This window comes from Labeo rohita, chromosome 10 (assembly GCF_022985175.1).
Source record: "Labeo rohita strain BAU-BD-2019 chromosome 10, IGBB_LRoh.1.0, whole genome shotgun sequence".
Taxonomy (NCBI): Eukaryota; Metazoa; Chordata; class Actinopteri; order Cypriniformes; family Cyprinidae; genus Labeo; species Labeo rohita.
In genome coordinates, this window is record NC_066878.1 from 29,398,525 (window position 1) to 29,419,564 (window position 21,040).

At 30.6% G+C, this 21,040-nt stretch overlaps 1 protein-coding gene and 1 long non-coding RNA gene across 3 annotated transcripts in view; both read left to right on the forward strand.

The window, feature by feature from the left end:
- The window catches only part of LOC127171646 (uncharacterized), a 63,870-nt gene extending 55,323 nt beyond the window's left edge, over nt 1–8,547 (forward strand). The window contains exon 5 of the long non-coding RNA XR_007828543.1: nt 7,768–8,547. This is a non-coding gene — a long non-coding RNA (uncharacterized LOC127171646). The remainder of the gene's footprint in view (nt 1–7,767) is intronic.
- Nucleotides 8,548–14,361: 5,814 nt separating this feature from the next.
- The window catches only part of LOC127172338 (kinesin-like protein KIF2A), a 38,667-nt gene continuing 31,988 nt past the window's right edge, over nt 14,362–21,040 (forward strand). For both annotated transcript variants that reach the window (XM_051121601.1, XM_051121602.1), the window contains exons 1-5: nt 14,362–14,579; nt 17,501–17,595; nt 18,238–18,366; nt 18,975–19,029; nt 20,553–20,660. In XM_051121601.1, coding sequence (XP_050977558.1) covers nt 14,519–14,579; nt 17,501–17,595; nt 18,238–18,366; nt 18,975–19,029; nt 20,553–20,660 — 448 coding nt within the window. In that variant the 5' untranslated portion in view covers nt 14,362–14,518. The remainder of the gene's footprint in view (nt 14,580–17,500; nt 17,596–18,237; nt 18,367–18,974; nt 19,030–20,552; nt 20,661–21,040) is intronic.

Here is a 21,040-nt window from a genome sequence, read left to right on the forward strand (position 1 = left end):
AAGTTTTGTATTCTGACATTTATAGTCCAAAGCAAACAGATCATCCAGAGCATTTAAGGAAGCGTTCAGTAAAGAGTGAGTTTGGGACGGGCCGTGACTTCCTACTGGCTGAAATATTCATCAGCGGCTGTCTGAGGGAAACACATGCGCTAATGCCTACAAGCTCAGTGCCAAGGGCTCTTTTCACATCGTCAGTCACAGGACATCACATCAAACGCTCATCTGAACGAAAGAAAGGCCCAGTGCAGCCAGATGCACCAAACCTGCCCACACACTCCGAGATAAAAATACTCACCGATCATGACAAATCATGACAAACAGTAAGGATGTGGCTCACATATGAGTCTCTGAGGCCTCTGGTGTGATGTGGTCATGTTTATATTCCTTTATAGACCATACATCACTGACTCTAATGCTCATTAGCACGCAACACTCATTCTGGCCTTTATATAAAGAATACTTTGATCCGTCTTCACTGTATACAGTAGAATAGTAAAATAAAAAATACATCAAATAAAATAATAATAAAAAAAAATAAAAATCCAATATATAAAGAAAAGTTACTGTGTTACTGTTTTCAGTTTCTCCCAGAAAAGTAGAAGCAAGCAGGAAAATAATAATAATAATAATAAAATAAATGAATAAATAAATATATTCATATATATATATATATATATATATATATATAATTTATTATTATTATTATTATTATATATCATAATAAATTATATTATTTATATTTTTAATATACTTTTGCATGTTAGTCTTTGCTGTGTTTACTGGTTTCAAACTAAATTAGCTCACTGTATATTTTCACAGCTAGCCTTTAAATAGCAGGCGCTGTAAATGTTTTATTAAAAAGTTCAATTTATAGCAAAGTCTAATATCTACAGATCTCCCAAGATTCAGTTCTCCAGCTCTGAGAGCAGGCACGGCAATATGACACAAGATAGATGCGTCTCATTTGAGACGAGCTTTGCATATTCAGGAGCCGCTATAATAAAGTCAGATGGATGGGGTGTGCATCGTTCATGATAGGTAGAGGAGGAGCGGGATGAGAGAGAGAGAGACGAGAGAGAGAGAGATGTAAACAGTGAGTGACACGGTGCTCTAAAATAAGCCCTTCATAACCCTTGTGTCTCCTACCTGACAGTAGCTGTAAATCCCAAATGTAATGATGATACGGCTGCAAACGCAGCTCTGTGAGGCCTCCGGATACAATATCTGAATGCGAGCAATAATTCAAGACTCGAGCGGAGGCCTTCCTCTTCTTCAAGGCTTTAAAAGACTGATCAAAATATAGCAACGCATAATGACTGCCATTGAAGAACTTACTAGCCATCAGCAACTTCTGAAACGGCCCGAGCGTCTGGTTTTCTGTAGGGTCTTTGTTTTACTCAACACATATGTCTGCTATTTCATATTGGCAAGATTTTTGAAAGTCTGCATTATCTAATGCAGGAGTTTAAGACAGACTTCAGAAAGGAAAGTTAGTGGAGGAATTGTTTTGATGATAAAAAATAATGAAGAAACTGCTTTTTGGGTCATTAGTCATTCATAATATGAACAAGATGAACAATGTTTAGATCAAAACTAACTCAGTTCTTTACTTTTATGTAACTGATCAGAATAAAGTTTAATTATGAACAAAACTTTGAATATGAATATCACAGAGTTATTATAGTTAACTAAACCTAAAACCATTAAAACATTTTTTGTTACTTGAAATATAATTTATGTTAACTAAAATAAAACAAAATATAAAAAAAACTTAAACTTGTTATATTTTAGATAGTTCCCAAGTCAGCATTTCTAAAACTAAAATAATTATTAAAACTATACAGACAACACAACAAAATTACTAAAACTTTAAAATTAAAGGGAAAACTCAAATAAAAAAGTTATCAAATTCAAAAATATTAACACAAACTATAATGATACTAAAAAAATGTTAACTAAAATAAAAAAATGTAAAAATCTTAATATATTTTAGCTAGTTGCCGAATCAACATTTCCCATTTTCATAGCTTTAAGTTATTATAACATCCTATTTTAATAACTGCGAGTACTAAACAACTAAAACTAAAAAACTAAAATAAATAAAAACATTAAATATATTTACATAAAAAACTTATAAAAATGACAAAAGCACAACAAAATTACTAAAACTTCAAGTAAAACTAAAATAAAAACTCAAATTCAAATGAAAAAAAAAAATCTAATCAAATTCAAAATATTAATAAAAACTCTGATAGTATCAATCATACTAAAATAAATGTTAACTAAAATAAAATAAAATATTTTTAAAAACTTATATTTTAGCTAGTTGCCAAGTTAAACTTGAAGTTTAACTTCAAGTACTAAACAACTAAAACTAAAAAACTAAAATAAATAAAAATATGAACTATATAGACATGAAAAAACTAATAAAAAATGACAAAAACACAACAAAATTACTAAAACTTCAACTAAAATTAAAGTGAACACCTAAATTCAAATTTAAAACATCTAATCAAATTCAATATATTTGCAAAAAGTAAAATATAGTATCAATGATACTAAAATAAATGTTAAGTAAAATAATTTAAAAAACCCATAAACTTATATTTTAGATAGTTGCCAGGTCAACATTTCCCATTTTAATAACTTTAAATTATTATAACTTCACATTTGAATAACTTCAAGCGCTAGCTAAAACTAAATAAACTAAAATAAATAATGTCTATATAGACATTAAAAAACTAATCAAATTAACAAAGTAAAACAAAATTACTAAAACTTCAAATAAAATTAAAGTGAAACCCAAATTTAAATGACAAAAAACTAATCAAATTCAGAATACTAACAAAAACTATAATAGTATCAGTAATACTAAAATAAATGTTAACTAAAATAAAATATATTCTTTTAAAAAAATAAACATTATATTTTAGAAATGATATTATATTTAAAACCATAAACTTATATTTTAGCTAGTTGCCAGGTAACTAAAACTAAATAAAGTAAAATAAATAAACATATGTAAACTATATAGACATTAAAAAAAACAACAGAACTACTAAAACTTAATATAAAATATAAATTTTATATAAATATAAAACTAAAATTAAAGTGAAAACTCAAATTACAAATTAAAATAAAAAAAATGAATCAAATTCAAAATATTAACAAAAACTATAATAGTATCAATGATACTGAAATAAATGTTAATAAAAAATAAAATAAAATAAAATATAAAGGTACTGAATACTAAGCAACTAAAACTAAAATAAATTAAAAATAAATTATATATAGACTTAAAAACTAATAAAAATGACAAACAACTTTTCTACTAAAACTTCATAATATAGTTCATAATATAGAATGTAGTTATAAAACTATAACAGTATCAATTATACTAAAATTGGAACTGGAATGAAAACGGCATCTTATGCTATGTTTTTATATCTGTTCAAGCTGAAATAAAATGTCTATGTTTATCATAGGCTATTATATGCTGTAACAGTACACAACATTTGGAATCACTATGTTCCCAGGCAACAAAAATATGTTCTAAGAATGTTTTGCTAACATTCCAAATACATTCTGTGAACATTTAAAATCTCCAGGTTTTAAAATCTTTGGTAAAGCTATTTTTTAATTATTATTATTATTATGCAAATGTTTAGGAAGCATTCCATTTTAGAATTTTGGCAACATTTGGAAACATTACGGGAATGATACTTTTGAATGTTCTCTGAACATTCCAAAACAAGTTGATACAAAGATACTTTGAATGAATGTTCTGTTAACATTACTGGAACAACAAACGTTCATAACTTTGAGAGAACCTTGCCAGAACATTCGCCAAAATTCTGAAAGTGTTCCTTGTGCCATTTAATTGCAGTTTGACCAGCAAGTAGTAGGCTAATTCACATTCCAGTTTTGTGAAAAAAAAGTAAATAAATAAATAAAAATCTGTAACTTTTAAATCACAGTTAAGAATGAGATTTAATAGTGCCTCAGTTCAAATAGAAGTTGAATACATTGCATTGTGGGATACAGTAGGCCTTTTGCTTGCATACATATACATAAAGGGAGAATTCAGATACTGTGCAGTAAATGTAATGTGCAAATAGTATATTTCCACTGAAGAATCTGTGGTTGAGAGTGCCGCCGCGTGGCCTCAACCTGCATCTGCAAGTCCAAATAATAAACAAAACGCAGCTGCGTGAGAAAGGCTGTCCAAACTGAGGCCTGAAAGTAATCACCATGTTCTTTGTAATCATCAGTTTAGTAAGTAATACATTTATTTGTACAAATTCCTCTATTCTTTTCATCTAAATATGTTTGTTGTGCCATACACTGAGATGTTTATGTGATATCAGAAGCTTCTCCAAAGCCTATAAATTATTTCTAATCGTCCCTTTGATTTCCTCAAAACGAGTTCCTTGCTTTTTCTACGCAGGAGCTGTTCTTGCACAACTCGGCATGCATTTTTAAAACGCAGTCATATGGTTTGAATAGTTTGCAGCAAGTCTAAAACTACCGTGCATGCAAGTTTAATGTGAAAACTAGATTAGTCATTGAATTCACCCGGTGGAAATGCGTAAAAATCACTTCACAGCAGACCCGAGTTGTCTGGCATGTTAGACTTTGTAAAATATCACGCTTACTGATGTTACAGCAACGCTTGCACCAAAAGAGCTTTGCGCGTCTGTCACAAGTCTCGTTTGGGAATTGCATTTATTTATTTATTAGGCAGAGATGCCAAATATCAGTATAAGTTAGATTAGATGGAGATGCGCTTTGAGGGTCTGATAGTAGTGAATAATTTACAGAGACAAACATGCAGATTTAACACAAGCGGTGATCACACCAGTCTGTAATGTCTGATAACGCGCTGTCGCAGGTGCGCGTCTCCTTTTCGTCTTCTGCAGTTTGTCATTTTAACATCAACCCTTCGCGCTTTGTTGATGGAGTATCAAATGCGTTTAGAGTGAAACTCAGCCTTTGGTGGAATATACGATTCTGAATGGAAATTGACAAATAAATGTATGCGTATGCGTATGCGTATGCGCCGGGAAAATTAATTGCGGCTCACGCTGAGCTGAGGTGTGACAGCGCTTTGAATAGAGGAGGAGATAATGACTTTATCATCAAAGCGCCGTATAAATGACAGCCAGCAGCCTGGAAATGAGGAATGAAGCGCCTCAGAAAGTCACTTCACAAAACACACAGATCAGCTGATGGCAACTAGTCTGCGTGTACTCTTTTGCCGGCTTTTATTTGAATGACAAAACAAACCGTATGTTTTGCATGCCAGCAGAACATCTCTGGTTGGTTTGTTTTCATTAGGTGCATCGAAACATGAATATGCGGAATAACATTTTAGATCACTTTAAAAACTGCAGTACCTCCTTCCTAGCTAATAGGGGACTTTCTCAGAACTTTAATAGTAACATTAATAGAACGTTCATTCAAAGATGTCTGGACTATAATAATGCTCTCAAAACGTCAGAACGCTTTAAGTGTAACTTGTTTCAGAAGGTTTAGAGAACACTCAAATGTAACATTCCAAAAATTACAACTTGTCGCCTGGTTGTTTGCATAACCAAGAAAAATCATTAAATATTTAAAAAAAAAAAAGCATTTAAACATTAAAAAGGGGTGTTTTGAACAATTACAGTCTGTATAGAAAACAAGAAAGTTCAAAGTTACGGTTGAGGTCAAAGGTTTACATACACCTTCTGCAAAATGTTAATTATTTTATCAAAATAAGACAAAATGCATGTTATTTTTTATTTAGTACTGACCTGAATAAGATTTTTCACAAAAAAGATGCTTACATGTGGTCCACAAGACAAAATAATAGTTAAATTACAAAAGTTTACAAAGTTTACATACACTTGATTCTTAATACTGTGTTGTTACCTGAATGATCCACAGCTGTGTGTGTTGTTTATTTTTTATTTTATTTTTTATTTTTTTGTTAGTGATTGTTGTTCATGAGTCCCTTGTTTGTCCTGAACAGAAAATTCTAAGATGGAGAACAGGGTTTCCGCGAATCTTAAAAAAAGTCTTAAGTCTTAAATCACTTTTCTGTGAATTAAGGACTTGAAAAGGTCTTAAATCAAAGCAGCAAGTCTTAAAGTTCCCCTATTATGGATTTTAAAGGGTTCATATTGGTTTTGGGAGTCCCCAACAACAAGCTGACATGCATGCAAGGTCAAAAAACACTTTTATTGTCTTATAAAATGCGTTTATTTTTACCTTATTTGCTCAACGACTCCCAAACAGTTCGTTAAAATTAATCATTTGTCCAAACCACTCCTTTGTGTGACACTAATCTGCGGTGATTGGCCCGATGACCCAGTCTTTTGTGCTCAACGCAGTGTGCAGAATGACAGATTTAATTCATCTTATTTATTTGGATTTGCATACCTATGTAAACTTTGTGTAAGTTATTATTTTGTATTAGGCATATAACATGGTGTATTTTTATTCGTTTTGTTAATAAAAGGTTGTTACGTTACGTTAATGCCGCTAATTTAAAAGTGAATGTGAAATGGGCACAACGCTTTTACAAGCTACTTAAAACCAAGGAAAGTGAAGAAAAGAGGGAAAACTTAAACTAACTAAAAACAAACAACAGTTTGACGCCCATTTGCAGCTAATTTGAAAGTGAAAGTAAAATGTGCATAGCGCTTTTATAGAAAGAAAGCAAGGAAAAGAGGGAAAACTGAAATGAACTAAAAACAAACAATTGCTAGACACTAAATTGCTGCTAATTTGAAAGTAAAAGTAAAACTCGAACTATACTTAGAGAACATATTGCTGTATTGTTTTCCCTTCAATTTTTTTTTCCTTAAATTTTCTTTAGTTGGCCTTAAAAAGGTCTTTAAAAAGTCTTAAATTTACCCTCATAAAACCTGCAGAAACCCTGAAGAAAAAGGTTTTTTAAAAATCTGGATGTTGTGAACATTCTGTCGGACACGCTTTGACGAGAGAGTGGCGTTCCAGCAAGTTTTGTTTACAACAAAGTAAATCCGAATGTATTTGAATATCAAGTCATACACACATAGGACAGCTTGAGTGTGAGTAAATCATGGGGTAGTTTTCATTTTTGGTTTAACTATCCCTTTAATAGGAATGTTAGCAGAATATTCTTAGATCATATTTTTGTTATCTGGGTTATTGTTTATTTCAGTCCTTATTGAAATCAGTTGCATGGGTCTTTTGTGATATTACATGAATATGTCTTGATGTAGCTCAAAAGATAGAGCTGGCGCTAGCAACGCCAAGGTCATGGGTTCAGTTCCCAGGGAATGCATGAATTGAAAAGATAGTTTAAAAGCAATGTGAGTCTCTTTGGATAAAAGCATCTGCCAAATGCATAAAAGTAAATGAGATTCGTAGGCCTACTGTGCATGATCCACTAAATGCACCTAAATATCAAGCGAATCAAACACAGTGCATTGTGGGATAGGTCATGCTGCACATTTTGCCAAATTTAGTAGGTCGTGCACAATTTTTGCATACTATGCACAGCTTACTACATACTGCAGAAAGTAGTATGGACACAGAAAAGACCAGCACTGGCTCACTACAAATGTGTGTTGAAATAAATGCAGGACATTCAGTTTTGCTGTTTTATATTAGATTTCAAATGTTTGCCTAGATGTCCTTTGCTCTCTTTCTGTGCGTGAGGCCTTTGTAATCTCACACCGGTGGCAGGGGTGAGAAAACACGAACGCACAACAAACAAATGCGTTGTTTTTTCCACAGCACACAATCTCATTCTTTGCTTCAGAGTCTCCGGAGGAAGTCTTTCAGTCGCCCTTCACCTCGCTGTGGGTCCCGATCAGCCCGCGTGTCGTCTGTCAAATCTCCACGCGGGAGAAGAAAAAGACTCGGAATGAGGGAGCGCCGCATCCGAATCCATTCCCCGGGTAATTCATCTCCTGCTGCGTAAAAGAAAAATGAGTGGAAAGAAAGTAAATACGCTCCATTCAGAGACAGATGCATCATGGGATGCGTGTTGTCTTCCTCTCCACTGCCTCAATCATCTGAACAGAAACCATCCCGCACCCTAGACGCCCCGATCAGAGGGAATACAATGAAATAACGACATTGGCCGTGACATTTCGCTGTGATTTTCAGAGGGATATTTAATTGTGTTCATCACGTAGAGCCGACGGGAGCGAAAGATGCAGATTCTGACCGGGAAGAAGCCATTAGTCAAATTACACACACCGTCTAGGTCTTTACAAAAAGCCAATATCTGACACCGGCCTCTTTTATTGCAGAAAAATGATGGCAATTCTAGCGTGACACATTCATTTCTTTGGTTCAGATGGGCTGTATAAAGGGGTTAGAGGAGGAATTTCTTTGTCATCGCAGAACAAAGCGAAAACAGACACAGCAGCAATAAGGAAATATGATATTTTGTAAGAGGGAGTTTAACTATATGATCACAGTGCCATATGGTTAGTTTATAAGTCAAGTACTGAATATACAGCCTACACACACTGAAGGAAGGTCATGGGATCAATAGTTGAGTTTTTGATTAACACAGAAAATTTGTTTGATTTATTCTTCATTTTGTCTGAAATAAAATTCAATTCACACAGTAATGTTATGTACTGTTTTTAAAGCATAACTACAAGACTTAAACATTAGTATTCTTGAATATTTCTGTAATTGTGTACAGAATTCTGTACAAATAAAAACATTTTAAATAGTTTTTTTTCATATATTGTATTATTTTTAATATAATCTATTTTTTTAATATATATAATTTATATTTTTTAGTAATTTAAGGGATGAGTCAAAAGCAATTTTTGTTTTTCCTAGAGGCCCAAAAAAGTAAAACTTACAAAGCAACTGTACAAAGTAATAATATAATGTTCAATATTTTTTCAATAATTGTGAGATTTTTTTTTTCAAAATGTATTTATTTTATATTAAAATATATTTTTTATAATATATTTTATATTATTATATTATATTATATCTTTAGTAATCAAGGGATGAGTCAAAATTAATGTATTTTTTTTCCTTTAATCTCCAAGGGGCCCAAAAAAGTAAAATTTACAAGCAACTGTACAAAGTTATAATATAATATAATATAATATAATATAATATAATATAATATAAAATAATATAATATAATATAATATAATATAATATAATATAATATAATATAATATAATAAAATACAATGCAATACAATATTTTCCAAAAATTGAGATTTTTTTATTATATTATATTATATTATATTATATTATATTACATAATTAGTAATTAAGAGATGAGTCAAAAGCAATGTATTTTTCCTTTAATTTCCAAGAGGCCCAAAAAAGTAAAACTTACAAAGCAACTGTACAAAGTAATAATATAATGTGCAATATTTTTTCAATAATTGTGAGATTTTTTTTTTCAAAATGTATTTTTTATTTTATATTAAAATATATTTTTTATAATATATTTTATATTATTATATTATATCTTTAGTAATCGAGGGATGAGTCAAAATTAATGTAGCAAGCAACTGTACAAAGTTATAATATAATATAATATAATATAATATAATAAAATACAATACAATACAATATTTTCCAAAAATTGAGATTTTTTTATTCTATTATATTATATTACATTATTAGTAATTAAGAGATGAGTCAAAAGCAATTTATTTTCCCTTTAATTTCCAAGAGGCCCAAAAAAGTAAAACTTACAAAACAACTGTACAAAGTTATAATATAATATAATATAATATAATATAATATAATATATATATATATATATATATATATATATATATATATAATACAATATTTTTGTTCAATACTTGTATGGTTTTTCAAAATTAGTTTTTGTATATTATATTATAATTTTTTAGTAATCAAGGGATTAATGTATTTTTTCCTTTAATCTCCAAGGGGCCCCAGAAAGTAAAATTTAAAAGCAGCTGTACAAAGTTATAGTATAATTTAATCTATTTTTTTTTTTCAATAATTGAGATTTTTCTAAATTATTATATTATATTATATTATATTATATTATATTATATTATATTATATTATATTATATTATATTATTAATTAAGGAATGAGTCAAAAGCAATTTATTTTTAGTTTAATTTCCGAGAGGCCCAAAAGTAAAACTTACAAAGCAACCGTATAAAGTTATAATATAATATAATATAATATAATATAATATAATATAATATAATATTTTTTCTGTAATTGTAAGATTTTTCCAAAATTAATTACATTTATTATATATTTTACTAATTAAGGGATGAGTCCAAATTAATTCTTTATTTTCCTTTAATCTCCAACAGGCCCAAAAAAAGTGCAAAAGTGCAACTGTAAAAAGTTTTAATATAATGTAATTGTTTTTTTACTAATTATGGGATAAGTCAAAATTAATTATTTTTCCTATAATCTCTAAACAAGTAAAAATAAATAAATTAAACTTGCAAAGAAGCGATACATTGTTTAATCATTGTTTACGTCAAGTTTAATCATCTTTTAGGTTTACTTATTGTAGAAGCCAAAAACTCATTTATGTCCATTTCGGAAATATGTATGTCATCCTTTGGTCAATGTGTTTTCTGAACTAGTTCTAGTTTCAGACATATGACAGTGAGCACTCTTGTTATTCCATTCCATGCTGGATTTTTAATCAGGTCCGACCTCAAACAGACAGTCGGCATGATTATGTATGAGAGGCCAAAAACATATTAGTTATGATGCCACAGCAAACAAAGAGAGCAGGGCAAAGTTGTGCGCTGAATCTCTGGGGTGTTTTGCAGCTCCAGTGCACAGGAGTAAGGGCCGCGCGTCCACCGTCTCCCATTATTCATGAAACCTCTCTTTTGGGTTTTTTCTCTTTTTCCCCTCATTTCTACTGCGACTTACACACTTGAGCCTGAGGTTGCGTGACATTAATTAAACCCGGGAAACCTGTCATGACTCGGAGCAGAAATTTTCCTTCGTTTGTTTGCTTCTTTATAAATCACTAACTTTAGTGACCAAAGAGACGAACGCCAATCTGCTTTTAAAGTGTTGCCTAATTGAAAACATCAGTCAGATCTAAAGATAAATAAAATTGCATGTGTTTTCTAGATAAAGAAGTCTTAAAACTACATGCATTTAATTGCATTAGGCAACAATGCACTCCTGTATAAACTCGACACACGTTCTCTGAGACCGTGGCAGGGCCGGTTAACTGTTACTGGGGAAACAGATGATGACGAACCCACCCGGGACTGAAGAGGTGCGTTCAGCTGACAGCGCGAGCGGCCCGCTTCATTCATCTCCACCAATGGATTGTCATCATACAGAAGAATGACAGCACAGTTCAAGGCAAAGGAGGTGAGGAAGTGTCTGCGTCTGACAGATGTTTCCAGCTCACACATACCTCACATTTCCTCATTCAGAAGATCTGCGTCTAGTGTTCACTTCAGACATCACATGCTATAACGCATTGGTGTTCAAACTGAACGTAATACTAAATGGAAGTTTCTCAGGTGCTTGTTTGATTTCTGTCAGTAAAGTAAAAGCTCATCATACTCATCAAATTTCTATTTATTTGTTCTAAATTTTTAATATACTTTAAAATATCATTTATTTCTGTGATGCAAAGCTGAATTTTCAGCATCATTACTCCAGTCTTCAGTGTCACATGATCCTTCAGAAATCATTCTAATATGCTGATTTATTATCAGTGTTGGAAACAGTTGAGCTGCCTAATATTTTTTGGAACTTCTGATATTTTTTTCAGAATTCTCTGATAAGACGTTAAAAAGAACAGCATTTATTCATAATAGAAATGTTTTCTTACAATATAATTCTTTACTATCACTTTTTTGTCAGTTTAACACATCCTTGCTGAATAAAAGTATTAATTTCTTTCAAAGAACCCTGTGAACAATAGTGTATATTGTTACAAAATATTTCTGTTTTAAATAAATGCTGTTCTTTTTAATGCTTTATTCATCAAAGAATCCTGAAAAAAGTATCACATGTTCCAAAAAACTTAAACAGCACAGTTTCCAGCACTAATAATAAATCAGCATATTCGAATGATTTCTGAAGGATTATGTGACACTGAAGACTGGAGTAATGATGTTGAAAATTCAGCTTTGCATCACAGGAATAAATTCTGTTTTAAAGGATATTAAAATAGAAAACTACTATTTTAAATTGCAATAATATTTCACAATATTACTGTTTTTTTCTGTGTTTTTAATCAAATAAATGCAGCCTTGATGAGCAGAAAAGACTTAAAGAAAATCTCAAATCTCCCAAATTTCTGAACGGCATTGTATATATATCTGGTCATTTATTTGATAAGTTATGTATTCTTTTATATTATTGTAGCACATCATTCAAGAGTTTGGGATCACTAAGATTTTTTAAGAAGTGTCTTTTGCTCACCAAGGCTGCATTTGATTGAAAAATACAGTAAAAACAGTAATATTCAGAAATATTATTTCCATTTAAAATAGCTGTGTTCTATTTGAATATATTTTAAAATGTAATTTATTCCTGTCCTCTTGTAATTATATCCCCATCATTACTCCAGTCTTCAGTGTCACATGATCCTTCAGAAATCATTCTAATATGCTGATTTATCATCAATGTTGGAAACAGTTGAGCTGCTTAATATTTTTTTGGAACCTGTGATTTTTTTGTTTTTTTTTTGTTTCCAGAATTCTTTGATGAATAAAAAGTTAAAAAGAACAGCATTTATTCAAAAGATATATCTTTTCTAACAATATAAGTCTTTACTATCACTTTTTATTCATTTAACACATCCTTGCTGAATAAAAGTATTCATTTTTTTCAAACAAAGAAAAAAAGAAAAAAAATTCTGACCCCAAACTTTTGAAAAATAGTGCATGTTGTTACAAAATATTTCTATTTCAAATAAATGCTGTTCTTTTTAAAGTTTTATTCATCAAAGGATCCTGAAAAAAGGGTTTCCAGCACTGACAATAAATCAGCATATTAGAATGATTTCTGAAGGATCATGTTACACTGAAGACTGGAGTAAAGATGCTGAAAATTCAGCTTTGCATCAAAGGAATAAATTCTGTTTTAAATGATATGAAAATAGAAAACTACTATTTTAAATTTCAATAATATTTCACATATTACAGTTTTTTTCTGTATTTTTAATCAAATAAATGCAGCCTTGATGAGCAGAAAAGACTTCTTTAAAACGCATAAAAAATCGTACTGATCCCAAATTTTTGAATGCCATTGTATATGTATATATATATATATATATATATGTATGTATATATTATCAGATAATTTATTTGCTAATTTATGTATTATATTGTTTTATTGTAGTACATCATTCAAAAGTTTGGGTTCACTAAGATTTTGCCTTATCAAGGCTGCATTTATTTGATTAAAAAATACAGTAAAAACAGTAATATTCAGAAATATTATTCCCATTTAAAATAGCTGTTTTCTATTTGAATATATTTTAAAATGTAATTTATTCCTGTGATCAAAGCTATATATTCAGCATCATTACTCCAGAGTCACATGATCCTTCAGAAATCATTCTAATATTCTGATTTGCTGCTCAAGAAACAATTCTGATCATTATCAATGTTGAAAACAGTTGTGCTGCTTGATATCTTTCTGAAAACTAATACTTTTTTTTTTTTTTTTTTTTTTATTGATTGACAACGTAAAATGAGCAAAATTCGTCTGAAATAGAAAACTTTGTAGCATTATAAAAGTATTTTCTCTTACTTTTGATTAATTGAATGCATCCTTGTGGAATAAAAATATGAATTTTAATTAAAAAAAAAAACTCTTACTGACCCCTCTTACTTTTTAGTAACTAAATCTGTAAGTGTTTCTTTTGTAGATTATTGTCCACGAAAAAGTGGTTTAGTTAAGTTTTAAAAGTGATGTAAAACAATAAATCACTTAACAATGAGGTTTCCTCATACTTTAACTGTTTTAATTCTAACTAATACTGTTTCTTTCAGCGCATTTCATGCAAACCAGCCCTTTGCTGCCATCATGTGTATTTTTGAAAAAAAAAATAATATTGATTTAAGTTACAACCTTAAGAATGAAATATTTTACATTTAATTTACTGTTTAAATTGAAGCAATGCAATCGGTTTTTAATGTCAAGATAATAGATTAAATCTTCAAAGTTTATTAGGAAGAAAGCATATATCGTTTTTATTTATTTTATTTTTTATGTAAAATAATGCTCATTTAAAGCAATCTTCCACAAGAAAAAAAAGAAAAATAAACAATATTAAAAAAAAACAAACAAAAAAAAACTGTTGGACAGATTGTGTCCACTGCAACTAGACAAAAGGGGCTGATGTGACATTCTGTGATGGGTGTGTGATCGCTCTGCGCATGCGCGCTCATCCTTCTGTCCCTCCTGACCTCCTCCCGGTTTCTGCTGCGCCGCTGCCGCTGCTCAACTTCTCCCGTGAAACCCGCTCAAAAACCTCCGTACAGACCCTGGCACACACATGAGGCATGGCAGGCCTCTTCGGGAAGATCCAGATCGGCATTTATGTGGAGATCAAGCGCAGTGATGGTGAGTCACACCCAGCAGCAGCGCGTTTATCAGGCTGAGATGCAGTTTGTCGGTGCATCATCTTTGTTTAACCCGGTAAACCCGTTTAACGCAAGACATCTGGTGCAAACGGCGGGAGAGTCTCGATGCAGGCCTGTGCATAAACATACACTACCCTTCCGTCCTTGGCACGCCGTTATATTGCCTGTTTTAGGATGCATGCTCCTGCTAACCCGTTAGCGAATTTACGAATGCTACTATAGCGGAGGTTTGGCTTATAAATATTAATGAGGTGCTCCTGACGTTGCTTGGAAACCGTGTTGGAGCGTCTCGGCGCGGAATCTAATTCATAATCCAGAACCAATACGTCACCATAACGCTTACGCACAGGCGAGACTTACAGCCAATCAGAGAAGCGCACTGGGGAAACGGTCACGGTGCGTAATTAATATTCATAAGCCAATCCTTCGCCATAGTACGTTAATAAATTCGCAGTCTGTTAGCATCATCTCTGAGGAAGACGCCCAGAGACATCGCCTGCAAAACTCGTTTGTACTGCTGTTTTAGGTTAGTTTATTGTCATTTCAGCAATTTACAAGTCTGAAGTTAAGCCAAATTTCATTTCTGCCGTGAAATTACAGATAAGACGAAAAATTCACTTAAGACTGTAGTACAATACAAGTAGGCTAGTAATGCAAACGTGTTATGTGTACATTAACACAAAATAACAAATAGAAAGAATACACATATTTGACCCTGGACCACAAAACCAGTCATACGGGTCATTTTTTTTTTTTTTAATTTATACATCATCTGACTAAATAAGCTTTCCATTGATGTATGGTTTGTTAGGATAGTACAATATTTGGCAGAGATGCAATTATTTGAAAATCTGAAATCTGAGGGTGCCAAAAAATCTAAATACTGAGAAAATCGCCTTTTGAGTTGTCCAAGTGAATTTCTTAGCAATGCACATTACTAATCAACAATTAAGTTTTGATATATTTACGGTAGGAAATTTGCAAAATATTTCTATTTTTACTTAATATCCTAATTATTTTTGGCCTAAAAGGAAAATTGATCATTTTGACCCATACAGTGTATTTTTGGGTATTGCTACAAACATATCCATGCTACTTATGACTGGTTTTGTGGTCCAGAGTCACATATTATACATAACCAATTGTTAATACAATGCAGGTGTAGTGGTGCAAGCATGGGGTCTACAAGTGAAAGGTTGCAGGTTTGAGCCCTGAGCACACATTTGAAGGAATAGTTCAAATGTGTTCAAATTTCAAGCCTTTAACGTAAAGGCTTGAAATCAGTGTTGCTTTTGTATCATTTATATACTATTACAATAATTTTTTTGTATTTTGAATTAACTTTTATTTTTGTATTTTTATTTTTTATTTTAATTTTGGTATTTTTTTTTTAATTATTTTTGTTTTTTTGTATATATATATATATATATATATATATATATATATAGCATTAATATATTTTTCTTTAAGTTTCAGTTCTAGTAATTTTAGTACTTCAACTTAAAATTTATTTTATTTCAGTTAGTTGCTAAGGCAGGATTCCAAAATTTTGTTTATTTTTTTATTACTTATTTTTTTCCCTAGATTTTAAAATATATATATATATATATATTTTTCAGTATTTTAAAATATTTAACGTAAAGGCTTGTTACTTTAGTATTATTTATGTATTATTATAATGTTGGTAAAAGGTAAAAAGAAAAAAAATAAATAAAATGAAAACAGATATGCTAAAAATAAGGTAAAAATATTACTAAAACTATAATGAATAAAAACTATATAGACAAAAAAACTAATAAAAAAGATAAAAACACAATTACTAGCATTTAAATTATTAAAAAAAACTGAAAATGAAAACATAAATTATAAACAATAAGTAGTAGTTAAAAATATTAAAATCTTATAATAAAAACTATAGACATTAAAAAACGAATAAAAATGACAATTACTGCATTTGTAAATACTACAATTTAAATAATTAAAAAATAAATTAAATTATGATGAAAACCGAAATTATAAAAAAAAAAAAGTTAAAATAATATTATATTTTTAGTTTACCAAAAAATGAAAATTTGCTTAAAATTTACTCTCTCTCAGGCCATCCGAGATGTAGATGAGTTTGTTTCTTCACTTGCTCACCAACAGATCAATGGTGAATGGTCAATCTGCAGTGAATGGGTGCCATCAGAATGAGAGTCCAAACAGCTGATAAAAACACCACAATAATCCACCACACCACTCCATAACATCTTGTAAAGCAAAAAGCTGCATGTTTGTAAGAAGATGTTTTAACTGATGTTTAAAACTATTGCTTCCAGCTAATATATGCGTCCTCTTATCCATAATATTGCTTTCTTTAGTGAAAAAAGTCATGTCATCTGAATCAGGAGACAAATATGCACATATCAAACATCATTTACAAGCCAAAACAGTTCTTAACAAACATGTGGGTGGATTTTGATATGAGAAGACAACACACTGGAGGAAGCGTTAATATGGATTATAAACTCGTATTTTGGAGGGAAGTGTTGGTTTAAAGTTAAAATGGCTTAATGATTTATTTGTTTCTTACAAATATACAGCTTTTCACGTCACAAGATGTTAACCACTGGAGTGGTGTGGATTATATGAGGATTATTGTAATGTTTTTATCAGCTGTTTGAACTCTCATTTTGACGGCACCCATTCACTGCAGAGGATCTTTTGGTGAGCAAGTGATGTAATGCTGTTCAGATCTGTTCTGTTGAAGAAACAAACTCATTTTTGGATGGCATGAGGGTGAGCAAGATTTCAGCAAATTTAAATTTTTGGGTGAACTATTCATAATGAATTGTTGCATTAGAGAGCACTCATAGAGCTGTAGATTTATGCAGTAAACTGTTGTTTCATTATGTATTTCAGGAAGAATCCACCAGGCCATGGTGACATCACTGAACGAAGACAATGAGAGCGTGACGGTGGAGTGGATTGAAAACGGAGACACAAAAGGGAAAGAGGTCAATTTCTGATATTCATATTCAAAATGTCCATCATATTGGCATAATGCACTAAAGACAAAAGCTTGTATGATTCATTCATGGTTATTTGTCTTTGTAGTTGTACATCTCTAATAGAAACACAGGTACAATGTGCTGGGATCAAGGGAGATTTATTCTCAAACAGCTTTTGTTCCTCTGCCTTAAATAGCTTCCAGGTTTATCAGCGGACTTTAGTTATTAAATGCATTAATGTGTGCATGAAATATTAAAACCTAGACGAAGGTTTTAACTATCAGCTTAATCTCAAATGTTTTTCCAACCAGAAATAAATGTATTAAATGAATGTGGATTGCAGCTCAGATCATCAGAAGGAGTTTGATGAGAAATATGAGTTCATATTGAGATCTCTGACTTTTGCTGGCAAATTTGAGTGCACTTTCTGAATTTTTTTTTTTTTTTTTTTTTTTTTAAGAGGCACAGGTCTCTATAGCATCTCATTGCTGTCTAGGAGAAACAGCTGAGATACTGAGATCTCTTTTGTGTCCTGTGGGATGATTATTTTTAGCAGCTTTTACAACTGTGGAAAATCCTGTGTGCCGTGAGTAGAAGTGCTGTTGAAACCGTCAGCCTGATGCTCGTGCTCTCATTCTCCTTGAACAGATCGATCTGGAGAGCATATTTGCACTAAATCCAGACATTGCACCCGAAGAGGAAATCCCACAAAGTCCTGAGACCCCTCCGCCGCCCGTGTCGAGCGCCATCAAAATCAACAAGATCCCCCAAAACAAGGTCAGAGTCCGTTTCGCTACACCTTAATAGTCGTAACCAAGAGGAGGAATGAGCACAGGGGTGGACAGACGATTGTAGCGCACTCAATCTGGGTTTTATAACTTCTAAGATGGATTTTTAGACAGGAGTCATAAAGTCATAAAAAACTATTTTCAGTTTTTATGGTGAAATCAATACAGTCTAGGTCATTTTTAGTTGTAAAACACAAAAAAAAAACGAAAATACCATGCATTCATGGCATACTACGTTGGGAGATGACCTATAAGCCTTTGTGCTTGACTATTTAAGTTATATATACACATATGCACGCATACACACATATATATATAATGTATATATAATTTCATATTTTTAAAATGACATTTTATATGAATAATTATAGGAAGATGTATCTAGTTGTAAAACTATTATTTATTATTAATAGTAATAGAAGGTTGTTTTTTTCCATGTAATGGATTGTAAAACTACCATGGTAAATTACTGTATACATGTAGCAACTGGTAATGAGGCAGAAGTTCACTGTGAATGTTTTATTGTGTAGATGTATATTGTAGTGAGGTTGGATATTATATAAAGCATGTTTATTGTCTTGCATTCATCATTTGTAGAATCGTCGGACAGTAGCCCCACCGAAAAATGAAACTCCTGCAAGGGATAATCGAGGTATGATGTACAAGTCATGCAAAAATAATAATAGTCATGCATAAACTAGTACTGTTAATTCACTCCTATAGTCAGTTCAACTTGCTAGCTTTTATTTTTGTATTTTCAATTTTAATTTTAATTTTAGTAATTTTTAATGTTTTTATAATTATTAATTTTTATTATTTATATATATTATTAATTTATTTTTCTATTAGTTTTAGTTCTAGTAATTTTAGTACCTCAACTTAAATTTATTTTATTTCAAGGCATGGTTTGTAGTTATGTTTAGTTTTTCATCTATTTTTTATATTTTCTTTTTAGATCGTAACTTTTTTTCTCAGGATTTTAAAATATTTAACGTAAAGGCTTGAAATCAGTGTTGCTTTAGTATTATTTATATACTATTATAATATTTTTTTGATATTTAGAATTAGCTTTTATTTTTGTATTTTTACTTTTTGATTTTAATTTTAGTAATTTTTGATGTTTTTTTTATTATTTTTATTTGTTGTTTATATATAGCATTAATACATTTTTCTTTAAGTTTCGGTTCTAGTAATTTTAGTACTTCAACTTAAAATTTATTTTATTTCAGTTAGTTGCCAAGGCAGGATTCCAAAATTTTGTTTAGTTTTTCATATATTACTTATTTTTTTCCCTAGATTTTAAAATATTTTTATTTTTTTTCAGTATTTTAAAATATTTAACGTAAAGGCTTGAAATCAGTGTTACTTTAGTATTATTTATGTACTATTATAATGTTGGTAAAAGGTAAAAAAATAAAAAAAATTAAATGAAAACAGAAATGCTAAAAATAAGGTAAAAATATTACTAAAACTATAATGAATAAAAACTATATAGACAAAAAAACTAATAAAAAAGATAAAAACACAATTACTAGCATTTAAATTATTTAAAAAAAATTGAAAATGAAAGCATAAATTATAAACAATAAGTAGTAGTTAAAAATATTAAAATCTTATAATGAATAAAAACTATAGACATTAAAAAAACGAATAAAAATGACAATTACTGCATTTGTAAATACTACAATTTAAATAATTAAATTAAAATGAAAACCGAAATTATAAAAAAAAAGTTAAAATAATATTATATTTTTTTCCATGTAGCATTCATTTATTTTATTTCAGTTAGTTGCCAAGGCAAGATTTAAATTTTTTTTAGTTTTTCATCTATTTATATTTTATTTCAGTTTTTTCAATTACCAAAAACATTTTCATAGACAAAAAGATATATATATTTTTTAATGGGTTCAAGTTCTTAAAGGAAATATAATAAAGGAAAAGCATTAACAAGCACACCTGTTCTGCCTTCAGTGCTGTTTAAAAGCATCCCAGGATGCTTGATGTCAAAAAGGTTTTCATTTGTGTCATGTTTTGAACATCATTCCCATATTTTTATTTGAGGTATTTTATGACTTTGCTATTGTTTTACCGTAATAAAGAAAATGTTTGTGTGATAGCTGTAGTGTTTGATCTGTAGGTGTTTTCATAGTCTGTGATGTGATTTCCATTATTCAGTCACTGTAGGTACGACTCGAGCACGGCCGAGCCAACAGACCGAACCGCCTCCATCGGCGCCTGTCCCGCCTCCACCCATCCAACACCAGACCCTACAGCAGCAGAACGGTACCACGACACCTCACAACCTGTTGTACAATACATATAATAACATCCAAAAGCTTGGGGTCAGAAAGAATTTGAAAGAAATGTTGTTTTCCACGAAAATGTTAAGCAGCACAGCTGTTTTCAAAGTTGATAATAATCAACATTTCTTGAGCAGCAAATCAGCATATTCGAATGATTTCTGAAGGATCATGTGACCCTGAAGACTGGAGTAATGAAGCTGAAAATTCAGCTTTGCTTCACAGAAATAAATTTCATTTTAAAATATCGTCAAATAGAAAACATTTCTATAAAATTGTAATAATATTTCACAATATCACTGTTTTTATGGCATTTTTAATCAAATAAATGCAGCCTCGTTGAGCAGAAGAGACTTCTTTCAA